Source organism: Aythya fuligula, chromosome 2, assembly GCF_009819795.1.
Source record: "Aythya fuligula isolate bAytFul2 chromosome 2, bAytFul2.pri, whole genome shotgun sequence".
Classification (NCBI taxonomy): Eukaryota; Metazoa; Chordata; class Aves; order Anseriformes; family Anatidae; genus Aythya; species Aythya fuligula.
Genome location: NC_045560.1, coordinates 53611739 through 53634892, shown reverse-complemented (window position 1 = coordinate 53634892; position 23154 = coordinate 53611739). Strand labels below are relative to the sequence as shown.

Genomic DNA, 23154 nt, shown 5'->3' with positions numbered 1-23154 from the left:
ACTCCCTCTGTGGCCTAAGTGGTTGAAATGTAGATCTTTTATTTCCCGTAACAGTGCCTTAAACAACTTCATCTGTTAGCCCCTCTCCTGGAAGGGGTTGGCTTTGCTGTTAGGGCAGCGTAAAGGCTGTGAGGTTCACGGTTCACTGGCCTGTGATCCATATCCCAGCACTGGAGATCCCCAAGAGGATTTTGCAGAGAAACTGGAAGAAACCCAGAGCTGCTGAACTCACCTGAGGCTCAGCTGCGAGGCTGTGTGCCAGGCGGCCCTGCCGTACAGTCGTGGCTCCGTCTGCTTTACCAGTGCCATCCACGATCAGTTTCTGACACGGGAAGAGCTTCCTCACTGCTATCTTGTTATATATAGAATAGAAAACATTCTGATGTGCATCAGAGAAAAAAAAAAAAAAAGGCAACACGCTGTTTAGTAGCTCAGCATTTACTCACCGTGTATGAAATACGAGTTCTGCTTCCAGGCCCGCTTCTGCATTTCACCTTAGAAGCTGTTAGCATTTGTTTTCTCTGCCCACAAACTGTTCTGATGCACAATTGTTAGTGCAAAGGGAGTTTGGAGTTTTACAAATGGCTCATGTTTATTTGTAAGTCTAAACCTTAGAAACAAAAATATGTGGAATTTTTGCTTTTTCATTCTTAAAATGATGAGCAGAGTGGGTTTTTCTTGGTGCTTACTACAGCTAGCTTCTATAATTGTGATGGTCCTGGCCATGAGCTTGTGTATTTAAAAATTCAAAAAATGAAAATTGTTTTAACAGTGGCAGCCATTTTGTTGAGTACAGACATACGATAAACACTCTAGAACAGGTATCTGGAAACAATTAACGAAGTATAAACATAATTGAGAGAAAAGTAAGTCTATACTTACTTACAGGACCCTAGTTAACAGTTAAAAATCTGATTAGGTACCTTTCCTGACGTGTACACAAACCATTTCTAATGGTTCATTCTTCTTCCTGATTTTCTCTTACCTTTTCTCTAGCTACATGAATAATGAAGAGCATACTGTTATTAAAGGGAATCCGGATAAAGTCTAATTCCAACTACCTTTTGAAAATAGAAGAAATCATGACTACTCCAGCAATACAGAAAACAACATTAAAATACTTTAATTTAAAAGAAATAGATAATTTTTCATACAGCTATCTGACCTTGTCCTGCTCAACTTTGTTTTTGCCACTCTGTATTTGTAATAAGACTTACGACTAAATCCTGTTCCCGCCAACTGAGAAGGTCAGGAATTCACCTTTTAACTACAAAACAGATGGCTGACGTTTTATCAGAGGACAAACATTTCAAGTGTTAATCTTTTTTTCTTTTTTTTTTTTTTTCCAACATGGCTCAGATCAAGGACTTGAAAAAGTATGGGAACAGAGAAGAGAAGGTGAAACCCTACTGACATAAACACTTCCATCTGAACATATGTAACGTATTCTGACCAAAAGATTTCAATGATGTGAGCCCATAAATCAACTCCTGGGAAAAAAAATGGACCTAGACTGTATGTCAGGGTGTGAGGACTTCAAAAATAATTAAATGCATGGAGTATACAGTAAAAAAAAAAACATTCTTCTTATAAACACTATGTAAAACTCCATGTTGAGAACTAAAAATATTTTTTTGTGAATATATGATTGGAAAGTTTAAAGTCATTTTAAATTATTTAAATTAAGTATTTTAATTTATTTAAAGCAATTTTAAAATATTTAAATCAATTTTAATGTTTCTTTTTACAGTAAGAGAATGCACGACAAAGGCAGATCCTATTCTGAGTGAATTTCAGTAAATTTCTGACACAAAAATGAAAAACCGTAGGTATCTTTAATATGCATTTAGCTGAGACATAAATGTACATGAGACAGGTTTAGCTATTTTTATCATTTTAGCTGGCTATTTCAAAGTCAGTTAAAAAGTGTATGCTGTTGTAAATATAAAAATATAAATATTACACACTATGAATTTATTTTTGCATCATTCTTTTAGGAAAAGTTGCCATCTCTTTTACTACCTTCACGAATGGTCAATTTATCTGGGTAAAAAAAAGTAATTACTTTTAACAATCATATCAGTTCAGAGGTATTTGTCCTGCCAGGGGTTTACATCCTTGTAAAAACTACAGCAACAGCAGCGTTTATTTCTTATTCAGGAGATAAAGTAGTTGCCTTCATTGTGAGATACTGTGTTTCTTTTTCTTCTTTTGCACTGGGGTTTCCAATTTTCGCTTCTTTGGAGTAACTTTTCTATCCGTTTTTACCATTTTATCACTTTTATCTGTCCGACAAACTTTCTTTTTCCTGACTACTGATGATTTCTCATCTTCATTTGCTGAAAAAAAAAAAAAGCAAGAAATTATTCACTCTGGTATTTGTTTCCACTTTGTAGTCTAAAAGGGCACAGAGACTTTTTGTATCTCCCAATAAAAACAGGGGACTATAAATAATATTTTATTGACAGTGGAGCATGCAATTTATGCTACTTTGGATTGTGATATTAAAATATCTAAAGATCAAGTATGTAAATAAATTACTATACAGGAAAACAACAACAGCAAACAAACAAACAACCATGAACTAGCCAAACAAAGGCCAGACTTCCTAAGTTGGCCAACTGCTTTGGCAGTTTTGTTCATAGGAACAGCAGACACACATTTCTATCAAACATTATTCTTTTCTTATCTGTCTCAAAAGCTTCAGTGTCTTCCTCTGTATGTTATTGCAACAAGGAGAAACAAAACTTTCATATAATAGAAGTGAAAAGAGGCTTATGTCCTCTATATATCATGTCACAATATATCGTGTAATAAGTTTCAAAATACAGAAGAACTGTTGCCCTCAGTCTCATACCATCACTCAGTCCCTGTGTCTGTCTTCTTACACTAGTTTCCATAGTTGTGGCATTATGTGCAGGCTTGAGACACTATCAGATGGGAATGAGTATCTCTGTATGACTTGGCAATGTCATATCCCCAATTCTTCAAGCTGCCAAAACTTTTTCCAAGGTATACAGCAAAAACCTCCTGCTTACTATCTTTTATTTCACAGTCGTATTAACAGCTGAAAACACAGACAATTCTATTACCTTGAGATGATGTTGCTGTCTTATCACAATTTTCCTTCAATTCTAAACCTTGGTCAAGCCATACTGCAAGACATGTCAGCCTAGCTTTGGTGTTGACTTCACACAGTAAAGATGGTGCATTTTTAATCTAAAGATAATACGTGAAAAAGGTTAATTAAACATTACTTCATTTCTGTTTAAATTTATTGCAGTATTTAAACTGAGAAAGTATTTTACTGCCCAACTTCTTTTCTGGGCAATGTTAAGATGCTTAACAAGATTTAGAACCAGAGGCTGTCTACAGGTTAATGGTCACACTGTTGCAGTCCTGTTCCTGCTACCATTGCTCAGTGCTGGTTTTATAAAAAACTCCCAGCAGCTTTAAGAGCGTATCTTGATAAGCAAGGTCACTGGGCTTCAGGCATATAGAGGTGGTTAAACATGATAAATAAGTAGATGAGTCACAGGCCCACTAAAAATATATATATATATATGTAATAGTTAATGGTTTCAGAAGTTTCTCCACAGTAACAGGTGGTTTTAGTACAGTTAAAATAATCTGAATTAAGTTATTGGATCAGGTTCCTTTTCTACCTCACAATAACATGCCTGCTGATTAAACATAATCCCTTTGTAGTGTGGTGTGTTTCAAACAGCTTAACTGTACCCATATCAGTCAGCTCTGGGAATGGCTGAGCAAATATCCTATTACAGGTATCAGGGATAAAGCAAACGCATATGCAGTATAGCAGCATCAAACTATTAGAAACTATTTGTAGCAGGATATTCTACCTCACAGAGCTGGGCAGAACAGCCCACAGAGTTACACAAGGTTTTACAAAATTTTGCCTACACAGTAAAAAGAAAAAAATTATACATTTGGTCAAAGTAAAGACAATGTTACAGAGAAAGTTAAAGAGTTCCTTGATCACTATTTCAGTCATGTACAAGTGGAACTGAGGTTTCAGATGAAGGGAAAAGAGGGATTTTCACTATTGAACTTAAAAGTATAAAAATCATCAAGAGGGCTGAAATTAAAACAGGCAAATTCAGACTTGAAATATAGAGTTATATATTTGAACTGTTTAAGATACTCATAGTGGAATATATTAGATCCCTTATTATTAGGCATTACATTTTTAAAAATCTAATTCTGACTTTGAAAGCAAAACAATAAACATGGGAAACTTTGAAGATAAGGCACAATTCCTGGCGGTGCTCAGAACTGTTTGCACATACAGCAAGTAGAAGTACCTAGTATATTAATGCATTTGAATTTTTCAGCAGGACAACTTTTTGCCTTACATGAACTATCACCACCCTCAAACCATAGATTTTATTTTTTTAAAAAGATTAGCAACAGTCACCAGCACTACAAAAGTTCACAGTGGTCCTTAGAGCATATGTAACCGTTTAGAGAGTTTGGCCAGCTACCTCTGAAGAAAAGCATGATTTCATGTAAATAGAAGAGCTTCCCACTATCATCTGATTTTACAGCTTGTAAAGGTAAATATACAAATATAAAAGGTAAATATACAAATATACAAAAATATACCACTGCTTAAAAAAAGTGTAGACATATACATCTGTACTGAACATGTAAGAAAAAAAGATTAAAACATCCAGATTAACAAATAAAATTCCACCAGTGATTTAAAATTGATCATTATAACAGAACAGTCTGCAATTTTGATTGTCTGGTGTTTTTCCATAAATGCACCAAGCAGTTTAATAGACCAACCTTATTAAGATCCAGATTCCAGACTTTAATGTAACCATCACTGGATGCAGTAACAATAAGATGTTGTCCTTCCCTTTCAAAGCTATAGATATCTTTTATTCTGTGAAGAAAATTTAATACTCGGTTACTTTATAACATGACAGTTCGCTTCAGACCAGTAAATTGACAGCAGCTGAAGATGAACAGGCAACAGTGTAAAATCAATTTGAACACAGGAGCTTCAAAAGGTAATCTGTTTTGAGTGCTGTCACTTACAGTAGGAATACATGCCTTTATTAGGCAGGTAGGATTCAATTCAGAACACCTTAGTATTCTTAAGCACACACTATTAACCACATCAGTGATATTACAGCTCATGCTTTTGTATTTTGATGAGCTCAAATCAGCACTTGGATGAATGTTTGGTACCTGACAACAACAGAGAACATGTGATTACCCTTCTATTGTCTGGATTTCACACAGAGAAAAATTATACATATGTATATATATAAAAAGACATGATCCATATAGATACATAAACATATTACATATATATATAACAGGCATTTGATATAAACCCAAATAATTTAGCAGAACCTTTTCTGTTTTGGTGTACTACCTACCAGCTTTCCACTGCAAAGCTTTGTTACACCAGGACAACCAGCCCATGGCTTTAGAGACACCAGTGGCCTCTGAGCAGCTCCACACCAGCCAGATGTGGGGGCTCAGTTTCAGATATTGCTACAGGGATGAGCCTGCTGGGTAATTCAGGCCCAGAACTCCCAAAGGGACAACGGTAACAAGGACTGACCAAGATAAGACAGGAGGACATCACCAGATGTCTTATTACCAGATTTGCCTGTCTGGTATAGTCCAGTTTTGCAGTGGAAACCCTGTAGAGCCATTTTCATCTCCTGCCTATGAAGCACTACAGAAGCCCATGGTCCCATGAAGATTTTGTTAGTATAAGTTGTAGAGGTATATCAGTTCAGATAAAAGAGAGCTTTGGGGAGAGAAACAGGGAAAAAATCTTCCTCCTTAAAAAAACATAGAGCCATACCAGTACATTTGGATTTTCTATTTAAGACACAAATTTAGATATGATCTACACTGATCTTATATTTAAGATCTAAATATTTCATATGCATACGGCACTTAGATTGCAAGTTTAGAACTGTAATATTCCTAATTCTACACCCAGTGGTTTTTGTAATGTGTGTGGAAAACCCAGCATTTGTGCTTATACCAAAAGCAAACAAATCTGTCCTGAATTTGGAATTTAGCACATAAGTAAATTTGCTTTTGATAAGGAAACAAAAGCAATAGTAAAATATGCTGAACACTGCAAGTCATGGAAAGTAGTATACTGAGTACTCAGTTTTCCCATAAATATTTAAGTAGGGAATAAATATAAAATATAAATATAAAATAAATACAAACATTTATAGTACAAGTATAAATATTTATAATATAAATATAAAGTACCTGTTTTCATGAGCTTTAAATTCACACAAACATTTTTGGGAGTCACAGCTGTAGAACCTTACAGTTTCATCATCTCCGGCTATGGCAAGAATAGAATCCTTGGAAAGGGAAAAATGAAATGCGAGTGTGATTAAATGCATGTGTTTCAGTGCCGTTAACTCTCAGCACCTTTCCCTTTTGTACTTACTGTAATAAATCTAAGCGAAGAAATTCTCTTCTCTGTTGTGATAGTGCCAGTGATTGAAGCTGTGTCCAGTCTGTAGATGTCCACTTTATTTGATATCACAGTCACATACCTCTCTCCATCAGGGGACCATTTAATTATGTGGGCATCTGTACACAGAGGAACGTTTTTATACACATGTACACCCTTTTTTGCATTCTATATTGCATGAGAATCTAACAGTTAAAATCTTTATAAGCACTAGACACTGCTTTCTAGGTAAACCTGAGAAAAACACAGAAAAAAATCAAGTAACACAGAATAAACAAATAAAACTATGCTCTTAAATATTCATTTTTGATTAGCAGGAAAAAAAAAATGCCTTTTTTTAAATGTCCTGACATTAAACTTCAGGGGAAAAAAATAGGATGTTTACTGTAGTATCACTATGTTTTCCTTCTGGTAAGTAACTATAAATAAATATTACTAAGGACATGGGCTTGACAGCATGTGTGAAAAAGACATTGTAAAAGTAGTGTGCAATTAACTGACTTGTTGATTAACAAAAACTGGTTTTCTTTACACAAAAAAAATATGTTTTTTTGGGGAGGGTTTAGACTGATAAACTTACTTTGCTTCAGGTTTTTGATAAAGGCTGGTCGTCCTTCTACAAGATTCCAAGTTCTGAAAAACAATAGATAATGCACATTCCGTTTAAAAACAGCATAGTGAAACTCAAGTCCTATCTGCTGACATGATGCATCTGAAGGAAGCTTTTAAGCATCTCTGTGCATTTCACTGCCTTCCTTAATGCAGGAGAAATTGATGACTTGATATACTGCTTGCACACTATATGGTTGAATGTCTGCTATTTATTTTATAAACCGCTGCTTGCAATGTTGGGCCCAAAAGGAACCCAAATACCAGTTTGTCCTGGTAATGTAGCATCTTATATGCTTAAATCACACACATACAGCAATATGTACACACTGCAAGTTAAAAACTACTTTTCTCACACTTAACAAAACCTGTCAGCTTTCAGAAGTTTAAATAATCTGTGTTCCAAAATGCAAATGCATTCATACATCTACAGGTGACTATAAGGAGTAAAAGCACAGCAAGAAGCTAGGATCAGCAGAGACCTTTTTAAAAAGATTTTACAATATTGCTGGTACTTAAAACTTAGAAAGACAAACCAATGATCTCATGTTAAAATACACTTTATCAGTGCTGCACAGTTTAGTCACAACATGGAATTGTTGTTTTTAACATAACTTACAGAGTTACTGAACTACAATTCTCAGCATTTCTTCATCAGTTTCAACTCACCTTAATGTTTTATCTGTTCCTACTGACAAAGCTAGTTTCCCAGAAGGATGAATAGAAATAGATGTCACATGCCCTCTAATAAAAACAAAACAATGTATTAGCCATATGTATTATTCACAAGGAAAATAAACAGGAAAACTCATGTGAACATGCAGATTTAAGAAACTCACTTATGTGCCTTAATGGATTTCAGGCACTCCCATCTCTTTGTGTTCCAGATACAAATTAGTCCATCTTCAGCTCCGCTCAGTAGATGTGAAGTACCATAGAACTCCAGACATGTTATTGTGCCTACAAATCCAAACCAGAGCTATCAGCAGAGTTGTACGTACTGAACAGTTACCACACAGGGAGAACGTATTAGTTAACAGAGATGCTTCTAACATCAAAACATGCCAGCTAGTACCCTACTCTTGGGAAAAGCCAAATTCCCCAGTATTTCTTCACAAAACCAAACTGCCTGGTTCATTCTCTGTTGAGAAATATTGAGAAATAGCAGTTCTCAACCACTGTGGTGCAGGTGATGCATGGCCTCTATCCCTGATACGCAATGTTTTTACATCAAATCCCTGCTTGTGACACACAGCTGAATTTACAGGTACCATGTTCAGTCTAGTTCCACATCCTTCCTGGTTATCAGGATAAAAAGGACAATCAGGATTGAGCCCCATATGACCCAAACATGTTGAGTTGGACTAGCATTAACTGCTGTTTTTACAGCAGTAATTTAGCAGGCTCACAAAGTAGGCAATGTCCAAGGTTAGCTCTTCTGGCAGCAGCAGCCTGCTCTTACAGACAAACTGTTTCCTTTGGGTGGCTGATGTGTGTCTGTGACAGGACAAGGACACTGAGAAAGATGGTTGTTGGGAACAGGCATGCTCTAGATAAACTGTCCTTGTAGAACAAAAATCACTCATGAGGCATTTGTTGGCCATAACTTCTGAAGCAGTTAAAACTAAAAATAATAGCAAGAAGCAGCTGTATTTGTGGGCTGATGCCCAGAAAAACTTGTGGATTTTTACGCTCAAAAGTTTTTCTTGCTTGTATGATCAGGCCATCACAGCTACAATACCATCACTATTAAAGCCTGAAGTCTTATTAAAAGCGTGGCAATTTAAAATTTCTTCAGAGATGATGTTCATTACCAGCTGTATGTTTCAGCTATGAACTTCCATCCTTAAGGCTCACGGTGAAGAAAAGCCCCCTTACCATTGTGCTGCAGCAGTGCCCCATGCTCTACCTTCTTCTTCATGTCATAGATCTGGATCGTCTCATCCCTGCTCCCAGTGACCACGTATCTGTTATTCACGGCTACCGCCGACAATGAGGCAGTGTGGGCATGGTGTGTAAAATCGGGGACAACTGTCCAGGGCTGTAAAGGAAACAGAAAGCAAAGGGGTCTTTCTGAAGATCGCTGGCTTCATCGCTTCAAGATTGTCAAACGGTAAGGTTTAAAAAATAAAGAAAGAAAAAAAAGGAGAACCTGAAAAAGTGTAAGTGCAAAATGTGAAGAATTTATATTGATGCACCAGGTTTAGTGGGATCCTGTTAACATGCTTGTGAGATTACTGGGAGTGATTCAGGTGTCTGCGCCACCCCTTGCGCGCAGCGTTGGGTTTGGATGAAGCAGCGTGTGCACAACAACCTGTGCGAAGACAAACCTGGCTCCGAGGGGGGCAGATCGCCCCTCCTGCACCACCACCCGCTCCTCACACACCTCCCACCCCGCGCCGGCCCTCAGGGCCCCCCGCTGCACCCATTTTACCTCAGCTCCGCGCTGAGAACCCCGCGGGGGGGGCAGCAGCGGGCAGAGCAGCCCCACACACACCCCATACCTCACCCTATACCTCACCCCACACACACCCCACAACCCCGGGGACCCCTCGGCCAAGCACCGAGGCGGCAGCGCCCAGGGGCCGCTCCCCCAGCCGGGGGCCGAGCCTGCCGCCGCGGGCAGCCGCCCGCCCCGCCTCCGCGGCCATTTAAGAGCCCCCCCCGGAGCCATCGCGGCGGCCGGAGCACGGTGAGTAGCGGGGCGGGTAATGGCGGCCGCGCTCCTCGTCCCCTTCTTTCCTCGCTTCCCTCTCCTCCTCGCCGCTGTTACCTCGTCGGGCAGCGCGGCGAAGCCGAGCAGCACCTGCTCGTAGCAGCCCGCCACCACCTCCACCGCCGGCCCCGCCGCCATTTCGGGGCCCTGCCGCCCTCGCCGCCCGCCTGTCCCCGCCGCTGCCCGCGCGGCTGGCGGCCGGCGGCGCCTGCCCTGAGGAGATGGCGGCCGCCGGGACCCGCTGGTGGCCGGCCGGGGGCGAGGCGAGGCGAGGCGGCCGGGGGAGTGAAGAAAAAGGGGAAAGAAGGCGGCGGGTGCAGGCTCGGCGCCGGGCAGCCCGGCGGGGAGGTCCTGGCGGGGCGGAAGCGGGCTGGGGGGCCGCTCCCGGTGGCGACGCGGAGGGCGAGAGGCGTTAGTAGCGGGGAGGGGAGCGGGCAGGGGGCGACAAAACGGGTACGGGGCTGTGGGGGCGGCTTCTGCCTCCCCACAGCGCCGGGACGGGCCCCCGGTGCGGGGGGGGGGGGGGGCGGTGTGTGTGTGTGGGAATAAGGCAGCCTCCAGCCCCGCAGGCCGCCTCCCGCAGCCCTGCTTCATTATATTTTATTATATTTTATTTTATTTTATCGTTTTGGGTGTGTTTTGTGGCTGTTAGCACAGCAATCGGTGGGAGCGCGGGTGGAGCTGGGCCGGGCGGGGCGGCCGGGGAAATGCGTCACGGCCCGGCCTGGCCCGGCGCCGCCATCCCGCTGCCCGCAGCAGCAGCGCGGGGACGGGTTCGCTGTGTAAGCCAGCCAAAAATAATGCGAGAGTTGTCGAGGCTGGAGGTGCCCCGCTGTGCTTGAAGCTGGCTGCAGCCATAGCCTGGGTAGAGGTGTATATGGGAAGCGTTACGTGCCTACCCGCTGTCTCAACCGCTTTGCAAATGTTTTTGGCTTCCAGGGAGAAGGAGCAGCGACCAGGATCGGACGGGGAGGAGGACGGAAGCAGCTCGGCCTCAAGCTCCGTGGGAGCTGTGCTCGCGAAGCTGTTGCGTCAGATGCCCTCTGATAGCTTTTGGCAATAAAAGTGCTTCGTAGGGTGTGGAGTCTCCTGCTGGATCCGCACTGAGAAAGAGCGGTAAGTTTTCTAGCAAAAAGTAAAAAAAATTATGCAGTGGTGAAGCCAAAAATTCTTAAATACTGGTGTTTCCAGTATTTAACACATCAAGGTCCCTTTTTAATAAAAGTAAGGTTGGAATTAAAGTAACATTCTCATGGGGCCATTTTTATTAATAATGGCCTCTTTAACTGGAAAAACAAAAAGTTAATTCTTTGTGAGTACAGTTAGTCAACAACCTCTTGCTAAACCCAGCCTTTACTGGTACATGCCTGTATTTAAGGGCTTGTTTTTGACAGCTTTCTTGGATACAGAATGGAAATGGAGATGAAGCGCATGGTTATCCCTGCATAGCATTACACAGGATATTCTTATATGGCTGTCCTATGTTGGATTAGCATAATCAGTTTTCAGAAGTAGTGTTCTGAAGTGTTCACTTGTGTGAGCAAGCCTTTAAGGCATTACAAACACTCTAATTATTTTGTGCATGTGGATTTGGCCAGCCAGTTCGTGCAATGTTATATAATTTGTTGCATGGTAATGGGAATTAGTATTTCAGCAGTCAAGTATCTACACAGAAGAGAAATATTGGATGTGTGGGAGGGAAAAAAAAAAAGCAGTGGTGAATGAACAATTGTGTGCAAGGCAATACAAAATATTCTGTAAATGCAAATGCTTTCTTTGGTGGTTTGTATCGGATGAATGACTGTGAAAGAGCTTAAAGAAAGGGTATCAGTCAGTGAAGAAGTATGTACACCTCTTCAGTGAAATGTATAGGATTTTAGTAATTGTGGTTAAGTTGCTTTGTGACTTACTCACTGAGGGTGAGTGAAATGTGCATGTGGAAGAGGTGGAAGACAAGAAGATGCACCTAAGGAAAGGTGCAGAGAAGGGTCATACTTATCTGTGGTGTACCCTGCTTTGTCTCTTACATCTCTGCTCCTTTAGCAGGTAGGAAGTACAACTGCTTGTTTTCAGCTGTGTAACTGGTACCACAAGCAGATACAACTTCTAATTTGTCTCTAAGTGTGTGTGGGGGGACTTGAGGAGTTGTAGAAAACATTAAAGCTTATATCTTTGCCTTGTTTTTAATTACTTCAGAACATGGAACTAATAAATCATAATATTGCATGTTCTTTTAGAAATAAGGATAAGGTGTAGGTCACTTAAAAGCTCACAATTTCTTAGTGTCTTGGACAACGCGAAAACTTTGTGGACTACTACAGTTTAAGAAAATGAAGAAGACTTCTAATCGTAGTCCCCTTGGCTATATATCCTTCTTGCCATTGCTAAAACAATTGAGATGCATCATAAATTAAATTCCCGAGTTGTGAATTAATAATATTAAAAACGTTGGACAGGGTGAGCATCTATGAAACTGACCTCAAAATTAAGATTATTCTTGCCCCTCCCTCACATTTTTTCTAGCTGACGGACTGCAATAAACTGAGCGTTTGCAGCTGCGTTCCTTGAGAAAGACAGAAGACAGATTCTTTCAACCATGGCAAACCAGGTAAGATCCTGTGGTGAGAAATTCAGGTTTGTAGTGTCTAAATGGATCCCAGAACCATACTCAGAATTCCTAGTAAATGTAAAGCTGAAATAGCTGGCTCACTCTGAGTTGGGTGTTCTAGTCCTATGATTTCCTCTGGTAATTTGGTAATTGGTGGTTGTCCTCTGGATGCTTGATCATAACAACCAAAGCAGGTTGGGGGCAAAACATTGAACTTTGCAGTTCGGATTATTTGAGCATGAGTTCTTCTGAAGGATCTTGTGAGTAACACTCTCTATGTAAGTTATGTAGAGGTGTTCTAGAGGAAGAACACTAAAGCCTGCGTAAGTAAAAGCTACTGAAAAACGCCAATCATATTTTTGGAAATCCTTGTTCTTCAGAATACTAAATGAGGGAGGCAACCTGTGTTATTACGGCTGTTTCTCTCCTGTTTTCTGTAGTTATCACGCTTCCTTTTTAACTGTGGCTTTTTGGGTGGTTTTTTTTTTTTTTTTTGGAGGCACTTTTTTTTTTTATGCCTCTTAGTTCCTGGCCTTGCATCTGGGTTTTGAGTTTTCCCCTCAGCCAAGTTAGTGCCTGTTCCTGGTCTGCTTTCTCCTTGCGTTCCATTAATGGGCCTTCTGTCGTCATTCCTGGCCTGAGAGTGACTGGCAGCTAGGTAGTGAGGAGAGGCATCTCACATAAGGAAGAAGAATCCCTAGAAAGGGGAGACAGGGACAGATGAGATTTCTTCTGAGCAGGAGTGATGATTTCCTGCCTCTTCATCACTCACTGTGCTACTGAAGACTTTTTTTTTTTTTGAGAGTCCAAGAGCTCAAACGGAGCACAATCCAGTCCTAAGCTAATTAACACATAGGATTGACCAGCATCGAAGGGCTAACTGCTTTTTTCCGAATTCCAAGAGGAAGCTGTCAATCCTTTAGCCAGCTTGACAAGTCAGGGGAATATGGCTGTTCATACAATCCTTTGGCTCTGTTATTTTTGCCAGGCGTTTTCCCCAGAGGCTGCTTTCCCTCATGGGAGGCGGAGGGAGAAATGGGACCCCAGGCTTCTTTCAAGGGCAAGGTGAATATGGGGAAATCACCTGTGGTGATGGGGAGTGGGAGGGAGGAATGTAAATGAGGCTAAATACTATAGAGGTGTTTTTTTATCCCAACAGGACTTGCTTGGGAAAAAACGAGAATGCCTCCAGGCCTACAGCTGGTGGAGAACACCACAGAAAAAACGAAAGAAAAAGAACAAAATAAAACCAGGAAGAATAGAGTTTGTTAGTAGTAGTAGTTCAGCCAGGTAAAAACCTTTTGAAATGAGAAACTCTGCCTTACCTGTTTGAATTGATAGCGAATGCCATCACTCACTTTTAAAATTCCAAAATGGCTGGTGTGTTTGCATAGATGCTAAATGTTGCATTGGCAATACGTGTCTATAAATAATGGTTTACTTGTAGTTGCTCTCTCCCATGGTCACTGGGAAACAGTAGCAAACTAGTCATAGCTCATTTGAATCATGGCTGTGGTTTAATTTAATCATTTTTCTTGGTATTTTTATGCTTCTTTCTTGTTCAGACAATAAACTATGCTTCTTTTTGAAACAAACTGTTGCAAGTTGTCAGAAAATGGGTCCTTGTTGCTGAAACAGTAGAATAGACCCAGAGTAATGGAAAACTTTAGATTAGAGTGGTGGCATTGCAATTTTCTACGCAACTCAGTAGAGTTCTGTACTTAGTACTCCTTACAGATTTGTCTCTTTTTTTGTCTGATGATAACTAACTGTTAATGTAATGGGAATCAGCTATCTTAGTCTTGAACTTTAAAATTGTTCTCTCTCTCTCTTTTTAAAGACCAGACTATTCAATATTTGTTGGGGAGCTTACTCCAGAAGTGGATGATTTCCAGCTCTATGACTATTTCCTAAAGAGGTATCCCTCATGTATTGACTGCAAAATAGCAACAGACCTGCTGGGATATTCCAGGTAATTCCAGTGCAAATTTGTAACATTATCAGTGTGTTCGCTTTTATAAGCGATATGTAAGAGCTTGCGTCGGAGCTGTTCCAGTGCTTTTTTTCTGGGTCAGGAAGAGTGAGATTAGTCTTTAGCATTGCTTTTCTTAATAGCACAGATCCTTGAGTGTTTTTAAGAGCTTTCCGGTTAGTTCAAGCAGTTACTGTGATAAGCTTCAACTTAACCATATGCATATCTACATGGGGGGAAAAAAAAAGAACTAGAAGCTGTGGGAGAAGGAAGAGCTGTGCACTGAAATCAGCGCTGCCGTGTGTCTACTTATTCATCTGCAATACTGAAGACAAAATAATTCCTACTTTGTTTGGGGAAAAACGTAAGCCCTGGCAAATCTTAGGGGGTTGGGTGATGGAACCTAATGTTAGTAGTAAATAAAGTCTAGCAGAAACTACTGGCCATGCAGTGAGTCAAGCAGGAATGAGCGAGTTTGCTGTTCAGACAATGCTGCCTGTAATAGACTAATTCAAGAAACTTTTGAGAAAGCAGATAAAAAAGAATGCTAGTGTTATGCAGTGGTAGGAGTGGGTTAATGCTAACTGATTAACTGCTGTATATGCAGAAATATGGAATCTGATTACTTACGCAGATAGCACTTACAATGTATTGTTTTGCTGGCTCTTAGCGAGTTGCATCTTAATGCTATCAAGGAACAAGCTTTTTGCTTCTGGCCCAAGTTTTTTTAATTTGGTGAAAGCCTTTTCTGTGCATGTGCACATGCCGGAGAGGTTGCTTAAGTAATGGAAGCTATAGTAGCTGCTATCTTCTGTTTTTTTGTAGAAGACAGAAATTGAATTCATTAGTCTTGTAACTGTTATGCATACTAGAATTTGTTTTCTCCCTTTTGAAAATTGTAGAGGGTATGCCTATGTCAGATTTGGTGAGCAAGGTGATCAGATGAGGGCACTGCAAGACTGCCAGAATGCACCAGGTCTGGGGGGAAAACGAATCCGGCTGAGCATAGGAATTTCTAAAAGGTAACCAATGAGTTGTGCATTGATACAGTTATTCTAAATAATCAGATTCTTGTAGCTCTGCCTTTGTAAAGTCTGTGGCCCTTGCTGTAATGGCTGTACACAGGATGCAGTCTACAAAACCAAAAATGCAGAAGTACTATGTTTTGACTCCCTGGATTCATCAACCTGTTTCAGGATGGCTGGGGGAATCCACCTCTTATGTCTAGCCAGACAGTGTAACTTGGGCTTAGCTGCCATTGTAACCAGCCTTGTTTCTCAATAGTAGCAAAGCTGAATGCATTCGTAAATATTTTCAGGTTTGGGCCTATATGAAGTAGAAGGGACAAGAAGTGGTTTTATACGCTAGGGAGTTCTTGTTCTTAGACCTTTCCCTCTAGTTTGAGAAGAGCACAGAACTAGTTTCACAGTGGGCTGACAGGAAAGAAGTGAGGGAAAATCTGGGAATGCAGGGAGAAAGCCAAAGGAGTTTATTACTAGAACAGGTTTAGAATACTATTCTTTGCTTTTCATGAGCTTAGGGCAACGGGGAGTTTAAAGTTTAGCACTTCCTGAGAGGGTTTCTTACTCTACTGGCTCAGTTCTATCATTTATTTAGGGCAATTCAGGTCTCTGAATAGTTAAAGAATTGATACCAAATTTGATGAACTTTGATTCAGGATACTGACAAAACAGGACTTCATATAAACAATTCCAATATGTTCATGAGGTTAGCTTGTGTGTTCTGTTAAACAGTAAAAAAAAATAACACTTCTGTTTCTGTTTACCTAGCATAATTCTGCAAATGTTGCCTCCTGCTTTAGAATAGAAATGCTCTTCTCCAAGAGAGCACTGTCCAAAATTTCTTTGCCAAATTTTTTTATTAAATTAATATTTTTATTTTGAAAACAAGAATAAGCCACAAACATGTTTTCTCGCTTTGGCTATCCAGATGAATGTCAACAGTATTTTCAGATTTTCCTTCCCTGCAGAGCTGTATGTAGGAAGAGTGCAGTTGGAAACAGAAGATGTAAGATGATATATCTTCTATTTGTTTGCTACAGTAATAAGACAATGGATTACCTCTTTATTAGAACTTGTGTAGCTTTACAGTATTGAAACAAGCGTAGGTATTAAAAGACACACCAGTAACATGTTTCTGAATGGCTGAGTACCATGCTCTCTTAGCATTGAAATATCCAGCCACTGGATTAGTTTCAGTCGTGTTTGCTTCTTTTGGAATCTGTTTCAGAATGCCTTCAGCTTGTATTCTTGACAAAAAAGCATAGAACTCACTTCTCTGCATCCCCAATTCAAGTCAGATAAATTGGGCACTGCAAACACAGAAGGTCTGCCTGTACAGAATCAGTGAAGAAAAGTCTAAACAGTGGATTTTTTGAATATGCAGCTGGGTTATCTGAATGTATTTTATGCAGTGTGTATCAGTTTTAGTACAGATAGCACTTGTCTTGGTTCTTGTCATTAGTCTGAAGCTGCCCCTGAGAAAATCTTGAAAGGGAAAGTAGTGAAAACTAATCAGCTGGCCCTTTCTTCTTAAAAACCGGTGTATTTTGTAATTCTACCACCGATGAGACTTCATACTGGACAATTTGATTATGTAGTTAAGCAAGACTGATGTCACCAGAGTGGTATGCTTGGCAGCTGTTTCATGGACTTTAAACAAACAAAAAAAAAAAAACCACAACTGAGCAGGTGGAGGTAGGCATGGCAAACTGGCAGGCAGTGTCAGATGCTTCTTTGAAATGGATAATCTGACTCCATTCACTTCTTTCTGGAAATAAGATCTAGTAATTAACCAAACAAAAGACAGAAGGGTTAAGACTGCATCTTTAAGGCAGCTGTGCTTGATAAATGTCTCTGGTCTTAATAAATCAATCTTTAGCAAACCACAGAGACTTAGCAGCAGCTTGCTTATGCCAAGGCTAAAAATACTTGATATATACAGGTAACAATGTCAAGGCTCTGGAGTTAATCCATGAAAACAATTACTTCTGGTATTGGCAAAGGTGAGGATGTTTGCCTCTATATAAATGGGGTTTTGTGCTGTGACTTAAGCTGTCACTTAAGTGACTATTTAGGAAAGCTTCCTTTTAAGCTTTGAAGTATGTAAGCTGACAAATTGTTTAAGTTCAGAACTGGGTTTAGAGTTTGTTCTCTAACTGTATGCAACTTCTCATGTTTCAGACTGAAAGCAGAATTCCAGCGGTACCAGTCATACAACTATAATGATTATTACCAAGATTATCAGAACTACTACTCGCAGTGGAGTTACGATGCTTATGCTGACTACAACTACAGCTCCTATGCTCCCTATGACAGCATGCAGGCTGTTGGAGACTGCTCTTTAGGAGATGCTGTAATGGCTCCAGCTCTTTTTGAGGTAAAGATACTGCACACTTGCTATAAAGTATTTTTTGTTGCTATTTCACAGATAATAAGCGGTACAGATCTGTGTGAATCAGCAAAAAAAAAGAAAATCCAAAGCTGAAAACATGCTTTCTGCTTAGTGTGAAGGTTAAAATAGCAGATTCCATTCAGAGGTGTTTGTATTTAAGTGCTTAAATGTTAAATCCATAGAATTAGTGATTTATACACCATTTTTGTTCATGTATACCAAATAATGGTTTTGACAGCATAATTGTATACAATTCTGTTCCTGTTCTTCTGATTTGCTTTGCTTAATGCAAATTAAACAGTTGCTGTAAGTGGTCTTACCGTGGTCAGTTTATCAGTTGTGACCTCCAGAAGTCCCTTCTGACCTGTACTGTAATACTGGCTTTCTTTTAAAAATAAATATGAAATGCCATCTACCCTTGTAGTCGTAGGAAGAAGGAATGGGTTGAGAATACAGCACTTTGAGTCTGATGCTTTCTGAAATGAGTTATGATTAAACTTAGCCTTTTCTGTCTTTCAGGAATCTTCAGTTATGACTGAAATCAGCGATGACCTAATGACTGAAGGTAATAAGGGTTCTATCATTGTGACTTGAGTGTAGCCATACTTGTGCCTTTTAACAATACAAGACAACCTCTACTGGATGAAGAACATCTTGAAAATTCAGCTGATGCAAAGGTCAAACCTCTGTGGGGTTGATCTGCATGCAATCAGTTGGGGTTTTAGAGCTGATACAGCATACACCGAGTACATCAAGTAAAATGGGACACTGTCAGTGCTTTGCAGCAAGTTTCTTGTAACTGTGCCTTCCTTCCCTTTTGAAAATGGTCTAACACAGAATTTTTGTTCTTCGTATTGATTCCACTAAGCAGATTCTATATTAGAAACTCAATAATACACAAAAGCTTTGTTCTCCACCCTGAGGTAAAAGCTTATGTTGCAGATTCCAAAAGGAGGATTCAGCTTGCTGTTACAAATTTGGTACAAAACATAATTGTGTCCTGGAAGGTTTGCAAAGTTTTTCACGTGGAGGCATTTTGTGTTAGTGTTTAGAAACTATCTTGTGTAACATCTATTAGAGTAGAAGTGAATTAAATGGCTCTTGGGAAGGTCTCATGGCCAATTATCCTTAAACATCATCTTTATTCGTCTTTCAAGATAAAGGTAATACAGTCCTAGCCTGTAGGATTCCCAAAAGTTGGAGTTGTGAGGTTTAAAATTTCAGAGGACTAAATATCTCACTAAAATAAGTAGATCTAATAGCTTATTACATATAGCTTAAAATACATTTTATTAGCCATTTCACATGAGTGTTTTTTGTGTGCATGCCTCAGATGTGATACTTGTACTTACCAGGCTTTTATTTTCAGATCCACAGCTCTACTTGGATGTTGATGAAATGAACAGACAATTTATGGAGACAAGCGAAGAACTCTATGATTCACTCATGAATTGTCACTGGCAACCTCTGGATACGGTCACTTCTGAAATCCCCTCTGCTATTTAAGTGTCTTATATAGCATGACCGTTATGACCAAGGTGCTAAAACTACATTTCTTCTACATTATTCTAGCTCATAAGTTTTAAAGCACAATGATAGGTTGGGTTTTTTTTGCTATGCTTTTGACAGTTTCTGTAATCTTTTTGTTCATCACTCTCTTCTTGGAGCATCATGAAATCATGTAAATATTCTAGAAATGTAAAGAGTTAAATGGGGTCTAAAGATAGACTTGCCTGTGTAAATAAAAATTTGTTTCTGCAAACCTGCCAGCAAGGGATTTTACTTGTACCTGTGTGCAGCACGTCCTATTCTGGCTTATGAAACTTAACAAGGTAGTAAGGGTATTTCATCTGTCTTTATTTTTATATGGGTGTTAGGACACAAGCAAAAATCTAGTTTTCACTTGTTTTCCTAGTCGCTTAGGTAAGTGACAAGCCAAGCCCTTCAATGTGCTTGCTTAGATTGGAAGTGTGTATGGGAGACACTTACAGGCCTTGCTGTGGAAACACCTGTCTGCTCCTTCCTGCAGGCTGCTGGCTCTAACTGTACTGCTATCTGCTAGGTCAGCTGAAATTGGCTTATAAATATGGTATTTTAAGCATATGGAAGTGTAGACTTGAACTGCCATAGCTACAGACATCCCATGGAATGAGGATGAAGTCTGTTGGCACTCTGCATCAGCATTTAGCTTTCCCTTGACCTTACTGTTAGACTTCTCAGCTGACTTACAGCAAAGATGTTGCTGCAACATAATACATATTCTTAACCTAACAAAAAAAAAATCTTGGAGAAAACAGCTTGCTGGCTTAAAGAAGGAAAAATAACACCAGGAACAACAAAAAAAAATCCTAGTAACAACTCCTAAAGTTATATCCTCTGCTACTCTCTAATTTCTCTGGTCTTCCTTCATTCATGGTAATGAAGTTTATAAAGCTTTGGTAGAAGGATGACCGTATTCAAGTCAAAGGAGATAAGAGCAATGAGGAAAGCTTTGCTTTAAGCTAGAGCAGTCTTGCAAGTTGCTGCCTTTATATGCTGTTCTCATCTTGAAGGGTATAGAGTATTTTCGAGTCATAGGGACTCCATAACCCTATGAGTATTGAGAAATAGTTGCTATTTAACAGTGTATATAATAATTAACTGAGGCTGGAAACAATATTCTTCCAAGAAAAAAAAAGGAAGCAGAAATTACTGTACTTAATAGCTGTGGAAGCTGTTAAACCTAGCTGACACAGTTTTGGTACTGCCATGTGTGTTTTGGGGGCAATATAAACCATAATTACTGTGATGGCAGGTAAGAATCAAATTCTTACGGCTTAGTGTAGTTAGTGAAAGTAGCAGTCATAAGCTGTGTACTGTTCTTGAATGTAATACAAATTCTCTTTTGTGACTCCTTAGTACTTACAGGTTACTTCTAGCTGATGAGCAGAAACAGCTTCTGTTTGCTATTAGCTGTTGGGTTTTTGCTAGGAGTATTTTCAGTCCTGAATTGAAATGACATCCCGAAACAGAAAAGGCTTTTGGAGTGTTATAGGAAACATGTTCTTCCTGGTTTTAGTGCCAGTGTACATGTAGGAAGAGACAGAAGGCAAAGAACCTCACGTAGGCGGAGGGGGTGAAGTGGCATCACAGTTTGAGCCGTTGCAGTTAGATCTTCCCAAAGCATGGAAGCAATGTGGTGGGGAATCAGGGGCTTGGTGGGTTGCTTCCTTGTGTGAGCCAGTGAGTCTTTTGAGGGGCAGATTAATAAGACATGAGTTAGAGGTGGAATAGATGAAGCAGAGAAAATCTGGGTGGGAAAAGGGTTGCTTGTATGTGTATTTGGAATTGTTTCAGGGGATTGAGCTGGGGCAGATTCAAGGTAATAGATGCAGCCTCCTTGAATTTGGATGGTAGTGCTGAAGCTTCAAAGCCTTACAAGGTTTGATGCCACTTCAATTGTAGTGCGATTTTTTTTTTTTAATCTATTTTCTTCAATGTCAGCAGCAAGGCAGCTTCCAGGTGCTTGCCTGGGTGGTATGCTGCTTTGACATGGCTTGCTTTGCATCACCAAACACAGTAGTTAGGTTGCATCGAGTGCTTTGTGGAAACATTGTGTTGTCAACTGAAAAGGTGTTGGCCCAGCAGAAACAATGTGAAGTATCAGTGCTGTTTTTTGGCCTTTGAGAGGTTGGTCCCTAACATGTGACTTGTAATGAGGGGCCCGCATAGATAGATGATTTCATCTAGTCTGACACTGTGGTGGTGTATGACCCAAGTCTATAAACATCAAAAAATCAGGCTGTGGCCACCCGTTCTATGCAGACTTTGCCTATTAAGGTCTCTAATGTACAGCATAGAGATGTGCACCTTCTGTTCTGGACTAGACAGTGCAGATACCAGTTTTGTAGCTCAGTGAATGAGGTTGGTTGGGCTGTTTGTTCTCCAGAGCTGAAAAATGTTGGGAGTGTATTCTCTTGCAGTCTACATAAATGAAAATGATGAGAGGAAGAGAAAGTTGATTGCAGTCTGTGTGCTGCTGTTATAAAGTAGTTCTCTGACGTCTTTTTCCCTCTCCTGAGATTTACTAGCCTATTGCCCTTTCCTGTTAGGAGTGCATACCTGGATTGGGATGGTGTGTGCAGTGCAGGCTCTTTACTGTAAGAGCACAGTGAACGCCAGACTTCTTCCTGTTCTGCCGTGTTAACCATGAATCACTGCTTCCTGAACTTGTGATTGCATCAGAACTGCTAGAATGCCTTGTAGAGTCTTTTTACTGGGTAAACTTCACAGCTGCGGTTACAACTTCCAGCCTGTATTAGCTGAACACATTGTATTAGTGCCCACCATCAGTTTGACAAAGATGGGATTGCAGTAGGAACTTGCTTTCTTCCTTCTTTTTAATTAAACAAGTCTTTGAAGCAACTCTTCTAAAACCACTATACTTCAATTCTTCAAGTTTTCTGTTTTACTTAGCTGAGATGTTTTTTTCTTCCAAGCTTGATGAAGTTTTCTACAAGAATATCCTGTAATGATTTCATTAGCTCTTTTCATTGTACCTAGCTGCAATAGAAAGTGCTCAAAAACCTGCTGTTTTCTTCAAGAATAGTAGTGGGGGTTTTCCTGTCCCTTGTCTGATAAGACTTTAGGGCAGTGGTCTGAAGGGCTACTGATCCTGTCATCAGTGAGCCAGGAGAAGGCAAGAGTCCGAAACGGGTTAAAAAAAGTACTTAAAAGGATACAAAAAGAGTAAATGGTACTTAAGCCATGCATGTTTCTTTTTGCAGGGATGCTCTGGACCAACCGCTTCTTTCTAGCGCTACCTCAAAGTAACTTGCAGATAGAACTCACAGGGAAGATTGATCAAATGGTGATGATCGCTGTCATTCTGCTGGACACGCATATACTTGCCTTTCGTTTTGGCTCATTTTTAATACCAATTAACTTCAGTGACTCACGTTATAATAGACACCGTTTGACTGCATCGGCAAATGTTTCTGAGTCATGAGTGTCATTAAAGGCCTGTCACCCTATGGAAACCCTTCTAAATAAGAAAAATGGAATTAAATAAATAAAGCAGCATTTGAACTTATGAGCAAACATAGCGTAGCTGCCTTTGACACTGATCTGGAGAAGAAAAATCACGTTACCTTAATAGGGTTGCCTTAATAGGTTTGGTGTACGTGAGGGAGGGAAGTGTTTTATGTTGGCCCAGCTGTTACATGTCCAATGCAGGAGGGGTCTGAGAGTGGTTCCCTGAGCACGTTGTTGTGGAAATCAATGATTTCACTGCCCGATGCCTGTTATTAAGGGCACAATGTGTACCCCGTTACCACTTTCATTTATTTTCTGTGGTGAAAATCTGT

General features: G+C 40.1%; 2 protein-coding genes across 6 annotated transcripts; one reads left to right on the top strand and one right to left on the bottom strand.

The window, feature by feature from the left end:
* Positions 1-1816: 1816 nt before the first annotated feature.
* Positions 1817-9962, bottom strand: PAK1IP1 (PAK1 interacting protein 1). The gene is made up of 10 exons (XM_032181677.1): positions 9873-9962; positions 8978-9140; positions 7939-8059; positions 7769-7843; positions 7071-7123; positions 6464-6609; positions 6277-6374; positions 4813-4912; positions 3093-3219; positions 1817-2339 (listed from the first exon to the last, which is right to left on the bottom strand). Exons 1-10 carry the CDS (start codon positions 9951-9953, stop codon positions 2179-2181), a joined length of 1125 nt encoding a protein of 374 aa, XP_032037568.1. The 5' UTR covers positions 9954-9962; the 3' UTR covers positions 1817-2178.
* On the top strand, positions 9745-22878 carry LOC116485900 (tRNA selenocysteine 1-associated protein 1-like). 5 transcript variants are annotated; one of them, XM_032181679.1, is made up of 11 exons: positions 9745-9791; positions 10755-10931; positions 12339-12423; positions 13412-13488; positions 13583-13713; positions 14264-14395; positions 15298-15417; positions 17599-17794; positions 18329-18374; positions 19179-19347; positions 22576-22878. In XM_032181679.1, exons 4-10 carry the CDS (start codon positions 13459-13461, stop codon positions 19313-19315), a joined length of 792 nt encoding a protein of 263 aa, XP_032037570.1. In that variant the 5' UTR covers positions 9745-9791; positions 10755-10931; positions 12339-12423; positions 13412-13458; the 3' UTR covers positions 19316-19347; positions 22576-22878. The 5 variants fall into 5 exon arrangements, with proteins under 5 accessions (XP_032037570.1, XP_032037569.1, XP_032037573.1 ...); XM_032181678.1 differs by lacking the exon at positions 9745-9791 and adding an exon at positions 10174-10226; XM_032181682.1 differs by lacking the exons at positions 9745-9791; positions 13412-13488 and adding an exon at positions 10174-10226.
* Positions 22879-23154: the final 276 nt, after the last annotated feature.

Coding starts and splice junctions, on each gene's coding strand:
- PAK1IP1 (XM_032181677.1), bottom strand. CDS start 9,953: ATGGCGGCGGGGCCGGCGGTGGAGGTGGTGGCGGGCTGCTACGAGCAG. Junction 6,610..7,070: donor TATCAAAAACCTGAAGCAAA/GTAAGTTTATCA, acceptor CTCTGTGTACAG/ATGCCCACATAATTAAATGG. Junction 6,375..6,463: donor CTTCGCTTAGATTTATTACA/GTAAGTACAAAA, acceptor TCCCTTTCCAAG/GATTCTATTCTTGCCATAGC.
- LOC116485900 (XM_032181679.1), top strand. CDS start 13,459: ATGGGACCCCAGGCTTCTTTCAAGGGCAAG. Junction 13,714..14,263: donor AGTAGTAGTAGTTCAGCCAG/GTAAAAACCTTT, acceptor CTCTTTTTAAAG/ACCAGACTATTCAATATTTG. Junction 14,396..15,297: donor GACCTGCTGGGATATTCCAG/GTAATTCCAGTG, acceptor TGAAAATTGTAG/AGGGTATGCCTATGTCAGAT.